A 10,204-nucleotide genomic window follows, 5' to 3' on the forward strand; every position below is an offset into this window, starting at 1 on the left:
TCAAAGGTGCATTTTTGGGGAACTGTTGTTTTCATATTCAGATATTTTGTTTTTCAAGCTGCTTGAAATCACCCTACACAATCAGATATTTTGTTTCAAGCTGCTGAAATAACTATACAGAAAATGAAGATGTCATTGGTTGCTTAAATGTCCAAGGCATCCAAACAGTTAGACGTTTAAAATAACACCGTACAAATTTGGGAATCTCTCTGACATTATACACTACGTTACAGCTACTAGTTACCTTAAGTTATAAAATTTTACATTACGTTACAGCTACTAGTTACCTTAAGTTATAAAATTTTACATTACGATTCAGCTACTAGCCACTTTAAGTTATAAAATTTTGCATTACGTTACAATTACTAGTCACTTTAAGTTATGAAATTTTACATTATATTACAATTACTAGTTACTTTAAGTTATGACATTATACTTCAGGTTACAGTTGCTAGTCACTTTAAGTTATAAAATTTTACATTACGTTGCAACTACTAGTTACATTAAGTTATAAAATTTTACATTACGTTACAGCTACTAGTTACATTAAGTTATAAAATTTTACATTACGTTGCAACTACTAGTTACCTTAAGTTTTAAAATTTTACATTACGTTACAGCTACTGGTTACATTAAGTTATAAAATTTTACATTACGTTGCAACTACTAGTCACTTTAAGTTATAAAATTTTACATTACGTTGCAACTACTAGTTACCTTAAGTTTTAAAATTTTACATTACGTTACAGCTACTGGTTACATTAAGTTATAAAATTTTACATTACGTTGCAACTACTAGTCACTTTAAGTTATAAAATTTTACATTACGTTACAGTTACTAGTCACTTTAAGTTATGACATTGTATTTCACGTTACAGTTACTAGTCACTTTAAGTTATAACATTGTATTTCACGTTACAGTTATTAGTCACTTTAGGTTACAACAATGTATTTCACGTTACAGCTACTTGTCACTTTAAGTTATAACATTGTATTTCACGTTACAGTTATTAGTCACTTTATGTTATGACATTATACTTCACGTTACAGCTACTAGTCACTTTAAGTTATAACAATGTATTTCACGTTACAGCTACTTGTCACTTTAAGTTATAACATTGTATTTCACGTTACAGTTAGTTGTCACTTTAAGTTATAACATTGTATTTCACGTTACAGTTACTAGTCACTTTAAGTTATGACATTATACTTCACGTTACAGCTAGTTGTCACTTTAAGTTATAACATTGTATTTCACGTTACAGTTACTAGTCACTTTATGTTATGACATTATACTTCACGTTACAGCTACTAGTCACTTTAATTTATAACATTGTATTTCACGTTACAGTTATTAGTCACTTTATGTTATGACATTATACTTCACGTTACAGCTACTAGTCACTTTAAGTTATAACATTGTATTTCACGTTACAGTTACTAGTCACTTTAAGTTATGACATTATACTTCACGTTACAGTTACTAGTCACTTTATGTTATGACATTATACTTCACGTTACAGCTACTAGTCACTTTAATTTATAACATTATACTTCACGTTACAGCTACTAGTCACTTTAGGTTATAACATTGTATTTCACGTTACAGCTACTAGTCACCTTAAGTTATAACAAGAAAGAACAGTTTATCTTAATTTATTGTTTTGTCTTTAACAAAGACATAAAACGGAGGTCTGTTACTCATTGTCACTATTTCCTTGAATAATAATACAGTAGAATGTTTTTATCACATTGTTGCTTTAAATGAAAAGAAATTTGTATGAATATTATAATATTATTATATTTCTGAAAGGTTCACGAAGATGAAGATAACAACCATCTGGAGAGAAGATCTAAGATGAATCTCGAAGTTCCTAAGTTAGAGTGTGGATTCTGTTCTAAAAGTAATTTTTCCTGTTTCGAAGCCCTACAACTTCACGTGCAAGCTATCCACGTGCCTCCTAGTGGTAATTTCACCCCATTCTTTAATATCTCTCCAGGGTCTTATTTCGGATACTGTCAACCACAAGACCGTAAAGAGAAATTTGGCTGTGAATACTGTCACACAAAGTTTAGCAGTATGTACAAGCTCATAGGGCACCGAATGACAGCCCACGGTATCAATGGGTTTGGTTTCTTCGCCCAAGAAAATGTATATTGTACTGAGTGCACAATGGGGTTTTCCAGCGTTGCACAGCTCACAGATCACGTGAATACCAAACACGAGGTTCTTACTATCCAGCAAAATATATATCTGGGAGACCAATATAACAATGCTAGTAGTCGAGCCAAGAGTTCCAATCATAGTACAGGACCTACTGATGAACCCCTATATAATGGGGATTCAAACCATAACTCTTCTGATCCTGTCCTATGTAATCAACGCAAAGCAAACTCCAGTCATAGTACAGGACCTACTGATGAACCGCTGTATAACAGGGATTCCCACCATAACTCTTCTGAAGTTTGATTTGCGTTGATTACATAGGACAGGATGAGAAGAGTTATGGTGTGAATCCCCATTATATAGCGGTTCATCAGTAGGTCCTGTACTATGATTGGAGTTTGATTTGCGTTGATTACATAGGACAGGAAGCGGTTCATCAGTAGGTCCTGTACTATGATTGGATATAATGGGGATTCACACCATAACTCTTCTCATCCTGTCCTATGTAATCAACGCAAAGCAAACTCCAATCATAGTCCAGGACCTACTGATGACCGCCTATATAACAGTGTTTCACACCTAAACTCTTCTACTTCCATATTGTATAATCAAAATATCGCCACCTTCCTAGATTTTGAGACCTTTAAAACTAGTCTAAAATATCATTTAAACATTGCTGTTCAGACATATAAGTGTTCTAAATGTGAAATCCAATTTGCCACAGAGGACCAACTGGCTAATCACGTGATCGGTCATTTTTTGACTACAACAATCAAACATGGTTGTCAATATTGTTTGAAGCTATTCTCTAAACCAGACGAACTACAAAAACACCTACTCGAAATTCACGCCATCCATCTTTACTGGTGTTCACTGTGTGAGGAAATGTTTGATTCCAAGGTCAATATCCAAGTACACTTCGCTGTGAAACACAGTCGGGAAAGCACTATATTGAAGTGCACTTCTTGTGAAGCTGTCTTTTGCTCAGAGCTAGACTTCCAGTTCCACGTAAGAGTTGCACATTCGTTCCGGTTTCGACCATTTTGTTGTCTCCTATGTAACCAGGGCTTTCCAACGGAGGAGTTACTGGGACACCATCTCAGCACGCACAAGAAACAGTACTCCTGTAAACGGTGTAATAAGACATTCCACGTAGAGCACCTCTTAGATAAACATGTCCAGTCCCATCATCTTGCTGATTCTTTACCTTCGAGCGAAGTCGCAGGTGATCCGGTGTTAAGTTCCTGTTCATCCGACCTTATGGCCAACGACAGAATGACAATTTCTAGTAGTGACCATGACCAAATCAAGAACGGAATGTCTAGCTTCGCGCCCCTACAAATTAGCAATGAAGCAATCAACACTGGGGACCATAGAAAGTTTTGCTGTGATGTCTGTAACGAAACTTTCTTTTTTAAGTCTCAGCTTATTAGTCATCACTTCCACACACACAGAATTAAAACGGCTGGTTCCCAAAAAATGGAACAGATAACAATAAGCTTGTTTTGTTCTTATTGTAAAAAAAGTTTCAACTCCCACTCGGAGCTCGAAACCCACGTTAGAATCCACGCTGCTACTCGACTTATACGATCATGCGATACATGTGATGAGAAGTTTTCGTCGGTAGCTATACTGGCCAAACATAAACTCGCCCACTGTAAGGTAGTAAAAGAACAGATATGTACCACGTGCAAAACAAATGTTCACAGTAAAGAAGAATTTACGAAACACCTGAAAGATCACAGTGGCCATAGTTTACCCGTTCCATGTATAATATGCCAACAAACGTTGGAATCTGAAGAGGAGGTCAAGCTGCATATTAACTTTCACCTGAATCCAGCTGACCTCCGACACAGCTGCTGTGTCTGTTCAAGAGAGTATGTCGTGCACGAGCTGATTATCACGGCCAGACGGGAGAATGGTCATATCTACATGTGTAAACAGTGTTTTCACGCCAAGGGTGAGAACTTACCACCTAGCGAGTGTCAATTGAACTGCGAAAATACTGGCACATTAGAGAAACACCTACTTACACACGCGAGGAGGTTTCGGTGTGTTAAATGTCAAAGTGCCTTTCAAAGGGAGGAGAAGGGAGTCCAGGTTCACGTCACTACCCACCTGGTCCAAGAAAGCACAAGGCACGAGTGTAAGTTATGTTATCGAGTGCTGGACTCTTCTGCTAAGCTACAGTGTCATTTGATTGAACACAGCTTCAATGGAAGTGCCGACTACACTTGTTACGTATGCAATACAGTGTTTTCTTCTCCTAATGACATCCAGCAACACGTGCAGCAGCACGGATCCAACTCACGGATCCACCATTGTTCATACTGTCACCAGAAATTCTTTTTTCGAGCAGAACTTAATAATCATGCTTTCATTCACGACAGTTCTGCAGGCAGTAAGAGAAACCACAACAAAAAGCAGGAGGCTACAACAACAACAACATTGAAGTGCTCTTTGTGCCCGCAAATGTTTAACACATCTGCCGACCTGCAGCAACACTACATTGGTTCTCATGGTGACAGAGAACTCGAGGAATGTAGACGTTTTCCTGACGAATTGTTTCCTCGTTTCGGTAACTTGCATGGCCATATACGAAATCATGCTAAAGAGATGAAGTACACCTGCGCCAAGCGTGACAAGGAATTTGGCCTCTCTCGAAATCTCGGCATTTACATTCGATCTCGTAGTGGGGAGAGGCGTTACGAATGCTCTTTTTGTAAAAGACGTTTTTCTCGCAAAGAAAATCGTAGAACTCACGTAAAGCCTCACGGTGGCTTGAAACCTTCTATGTGGCAAAATGTTTCCACTTAAAAAACACATGCGTATACATACACCCCTGTGAACTGTGTAATGAAGCCTTCCCTTCTGTGTAATAGCTACGGCGCCATCTTGTGGATACTCATCAGCAAAGCTTTGGCCATGTATGTTCGGTGTAAGGAGACTTATTCGTGCAGGCTAACAAACTGGAACGCTATAAAAGGAACTTACATTGTGTAATAACAATAATAGGTGGAGTCGTGCCTCGTTTGTCTCAGTTTTTACGTGAGCAAAAGAACGTAGAATGTGGTTTATTGAGGGGTGGCGGCCCTTCTTTAACAGGTGTGTGTATGTGTGTGTGTGTGTGTTTGGAATTAAGCACAATGCTACACAATGGGTTATCTGTGTTCTGCCCACCACGGGTATCGAAACCCGGTTTCTAGCGTTATAAGTCCGCAGACATACCGCTGTGCCACTGGGGAGGGGGGGGCTTCTTTGACAGAAACAACAGAGAATAGAATCTCTTCATCATAGGTCCGTATTTTATTAATTGTCCCCGATTGGCACAGCGGCATGTCTGCGGACTTACAACACTAGAATCCGGCTTCCGACACCCGTGCCATAGCACAGATAATCCATTGTGTAGCTTTGTGCTAAATTAAAAACCAACAACCTTTATTAATAAATAAGAATAAGAAATTTATTCGGGTGTTATGTTGTGGCCGAAGAAACAATCATGGAAAAAAAATGTTCAGTTTATGAAAACTGTCTATTCGAAAAATTCTAAGTTGTTACAGGAATATCAGACACAATTTGTGGATATATCTTTTAGAATGTTATTGTAAATTGTTAAAGTCCAAGGGTTCCGCTAGGAAAAAATAAAATAACGAGTTTAATGTGATGCCTAAAATTACGACAACAAGGAATATTGGGCGATATTTTATTCGTCAGTCCCGATATTCAACCTGGAAAAAATAATGTAAAAATGATCTTCAATTTTCAGCAAAGCCTTTTTTCTTCTTTTATTTTCCACACTAAAACAACACGTAAAATGTTTCCCAGTTTTTTGTGTAAACTGAACGTAATTGTATATCTAATCATGTGAAATATTACGAAAAAAAATGTCTTTCCAATATATTAAAATCAGGATATGCGAAGTCTACGCCTATAAGGTGGTTTTCGCATCCAGTTAAAGTAGTAACCTTACACCATTAGGCCCTCCAGTGGTTCAGCGGTAAGTCTGCGGACTTACAAATAAAAACCGATACTCTTGGTGGGTGGAACAAGGATAGCCCACTGTGTAGCTTTGCGCTTAACAACAACCAAACCAACACCATCAATTATGTCTTCTTTAGAAAACTTTCATGGCTCAGATATTATCAATAATTATCTCAATAAACTATTGTACTGTGGTGTCATATTTTTGATGATCTATGATGATACGCCTGTCAGCGAAATCCACGTGCGAAGAACTCTGAGCGTTCAGAAGTTTGACATCTCACTCTGCTCAAGTTTGAAAGAGTTGTATAGTTATGTTAGCAAGCTTACCTGTTGGTTAGACAATGAAATCTGCTTGGAATTAGCTCTAATGTGCTTTACTAGAAAAATAATTTCGAAAAAAATAAAGTGTGTTTGTGTACGTTTGAAACAGGATACAATTCCTGATGTGATAACAAAGCCAGTGTATTTTTTACCCAAAAAAAAAGGCCCAGTAAACTTGACTTCGAGTCGACTGGTCAGAAAATCATAATAAAAAGAAAACATTGATTTGCCACAGTCTTCCTTGCGGTTCTGGTACCCAACTGTTTGTGATCTTAGTAATAATATTACAGTGATCCTAGCGATTACAGTGTACTGGTATGTCTCTTTTGGTTCTCTTTACATTATCATACATGGGTTTTTCCGTCCTAAATACGCTTTTGTTCTTTAAAAAAAAGTTCAAAATGGAAGATGTTCCAAACAAGTGGCTGAATAAATGTAATTGTCACGTTGAGAGATAAAACAGTGATCTCCGTGTTACAAACGCTAGGACTTAATTGTCACGTTGAGAGATAAAACAGTGATCTCCGTGTTACAAACGCTAGGACTTAATTGTCACGTTGAGAGATAAAACAGTGATCTCCATGTTACAAACGCTAGGACTTAATTGTCACGTTGAGAGATAAAGCAGTAATCTCCGTGTTACAAACGCTAGGACTTAATTGTCACGTTGAGAGATAAAACAGTGATCTCCATGTTACAAACGCTAGGACTTAATTTCACGTTGAGAGATAAAGCAGTGATCTCCGTGTTACAAACGCTAGGACTTAATTTCACGTTGAGAGATAAAGCAGTAATCTCCGTGTTACAAACGCTAGGACTTAATTTCACGTTGAGAGATAAAGCAGTGATCTCCGTGTTACAAACGCTAGGACTTAATTGTCACGTTGAGAGATAAAACAGTGATCTTCATGTTACAAACGCTAGGACTTAATTGTCCCGTTGAGAGATAAAGCAGTGATCTCCGTGTTACAAACGCTAGGACTTAATTGTCACGTTGAAAGATAAGACAGTGATCTCCATGTTACAAATGTTGGAATTCCTCCACACAAACAAAACTCGTTTTCTAGTTTTTGCTAAGATAAAGTGATGTCATGGTGCTAGTTATTACTTTAGTTTATTGCATATTTATCGCTTACTATTATAAGTCTTAACTACGTTTTAAACTGTTTTTATATTTGTTTTTTTATTATTACGTTTCGTGCAATATACGATTATACAGACTTTTTGGTGGAGCTTGAGCCATAGTGCTACATAAAGTCAATATATTCACTGATGTCCTAAGCATAAAATACTTAATTTGACGTGAATTGATGAATCATTTAATCTGACAATACATATATAAATAACATCTAAAGCTGCAGTGTTCTGACAGCATTACTTTGATAACAATGACTTAAGAAAACAGAAGTAAATTGTGGTCAAAATGAACGCATTCAATGACCTCAGTCAACAAACATGTTAATATATATAACGTTTCGCTGCTTACTCGCTAACGAGTAAGCAGCGAAACGTTATATATTAACATGTTTGTTGACTGAGGTCATTGAATGCGTTTATTTTGAACACAATTTACTTCTGTTTTCTTAAGTAAGTCATTGTTATGAAACGAAAACGAACGAGTAAGCAGCGAAACGTTATATATTAACATGTTTGTTGACTGAGGTCATTGAATGCGTTTATTTTGAACACAATTTACTTCTGTTTTCTTAAGTAAGTCATTGTTATGAAACGAAAACGCATTTTCGTTGCATTTTCGAATTTAAAACACGTTGTTTCGGATTTTGGAAAATGAGAAGCATTACAAACTCTGTTTAGTTTTTGACAGACGATGTTTTGTTTAAGGACTTGTGTTTTGTTATAGGGGGCGCAGTTTAGATTTTGGTAGCTCATAACAAAATTAAGATGATGTTTTAGAAATTATCGATTTTAACTTTTCGTTTAGGTTTTATTTCAAATCATGTTTTTCATTTAGTTATTTTTTTATGGGAACTATTATATAGGGTTTGTTTGAGACAATATTTACTTTAGGGTTTCAGTGACATAGGTTTTGTGTAAGGTTTATATGAGCTTATGTTTCGTATTTGTGCGATCACGTTTCGTGAAGACTTCTGTAATATTATGCTTCGTTTAACATCTTTATGAAATGATGTTCTGTTTTTAATTTTTATAAAAATTGTTTTGTTTCGGATTTGTATAAAATAACGTTTTGTTTTGGATTTGTATTGAATGATGTTTTGTTTTTAATTTGTATGGAATGAAATTTTATTGTGGGTGTTCCAGGAGATGTTTTCGATTAAGGTTTTCATGATTAAATTCAAAGGTATTGATCAACGAGATGATTTTATTGTTATCAGTTGTTGTAGTATTAAAACGCATAGGAAATATTTCCTTACTTTTAAGATTGTTAACTTGAATCTCCAAGACTGAATTACAACTTATCTGTATAATTAGTAATTAATAAAGTAATTAATTGTTTACTTTAAATGAATTAACTTAATTTTGGAAAAAATTTCAAACCCTGAAATGGTAGTAGTTTAGATTGTTTTGTTAACGAGGCATACATACAGACATAAATCTTATTATTAGTATCTAATGTGTATTTGTGTGTGTATAACAATCAATATCTTTACATATATTTTGGAAAAAAAAACTTGCAAAAGTCATGTGTTCAAATAAGTCTAATCTGAGTCTCGTTACAATTATTTTCGGTTTAATTTCAAACCTTTTTTTTTCTGCTGTTTTAATATTTCTGTCATCATCTAATTTCTATTTGTGTCATTAACTCGAGCTGTAAATACAGCTTTATTATAAACTACTGGCTTATTATACATTCATACAGAAGAGTGGTTTACTATTTTAAAATTATGTTGTATATTACCAGTTTCTTTGTGCGTATATATATAGATGTATATATTCACTATTTTCACGAAAAATATAGTTATTTTCTGTTATAAAATTAATTTGGGCAATTTGTCCTTATGTTTACAAAGTTCGCGATGTTAAATACAAATTGACCTTAAACTAACTCTCAAAATTTAAAGTCTTATATCGTCATAAAGAGCTGCGTTTCTCAAACTTTAGTAACCCTAAGACTAAATTTAAAACTTTTTCGCGGATCCCAAACCTATCGATGTATTTTTGTTGTTGTTGTTTAAACGTGATTCAGTGTACAAGTATTCCAGAATTCTCTGTTTTCATTCATATAGATTTAATTTAACGGAAATTATATTTTATTTTATTAATCATATTTTGTTTAAATATTTTAATGACATTTCGGACATGACTTCTGATCCCAGTTTGAGAAACTATGATTTAGAGTTTTTGTTTTTTCTACTAAAGTTGAGTAACACCGCACAGGATTATTTTATTTCATTAAAAAAAAGCATCACCGAACAACTAAGAAGGCTATAACTTGTTCTAGTCAGACCAATCAAAACGAAACAAATGTATCAACAACTAGGAAGGCTATAACTTGTTCTAGTCAGACCAATCAAAACAAAACAAATGTATCAACAACTAGGAAGGCTATAATTTGGTTCTAGTCAGACCAATCAAAACGAAACAAAGGTATCAACAACTAGGAAGGCTATAACTTGTTCTAGTCAGACCAATCAAAAACGAAACAAATGTATCAACAACTAGGAAGGCTATAACTTGTTCTAGTCAGACCATTAAAAACGAAACAAATGTATCAACAACTAGGAAGGCTATAACTTGTTCTAGTCAGACCAT

General features: G+C 35.3%; 1 protein-coding gene across 1 annotated transcript; it reads left to right on the top strand.

Annotated features, from left to right (window-relative positions):
• The first annotated feature begins 2,620 nt into the window (after positions 1–2,620).
• Positions 2,621–4,984, top strand: LOC106475865 (zinc finger protein 423-like). Its single transcript, XM_022379880.1, has one exon. It carries the CDS (start codon positions 2,621–2,623, stop codon positions 4,982–4,984), a length of 2,364 nt encoding a protein of 787 aa, XP_022235588.1.
• Positions 4,985–10,204: the final 5,220 nt, after the last annotated feature.

The sequence above is a fragment of the Limulus polyphemus genome, unplaced genomic scaffold, assembly GCF_000517525.1.
Source record: "Limulus polyphemus unplaced genomic scaffold, Limulus_polyphemus-2.1.2 Scaffold9316, whole genome shotgun sequence".
Lineage (NCBI taxonomy): Eukaryota > Metazoa > Arthropoda > Merostomata > Xiphosura > Limulidae > Limulus > Limulus polyphemus.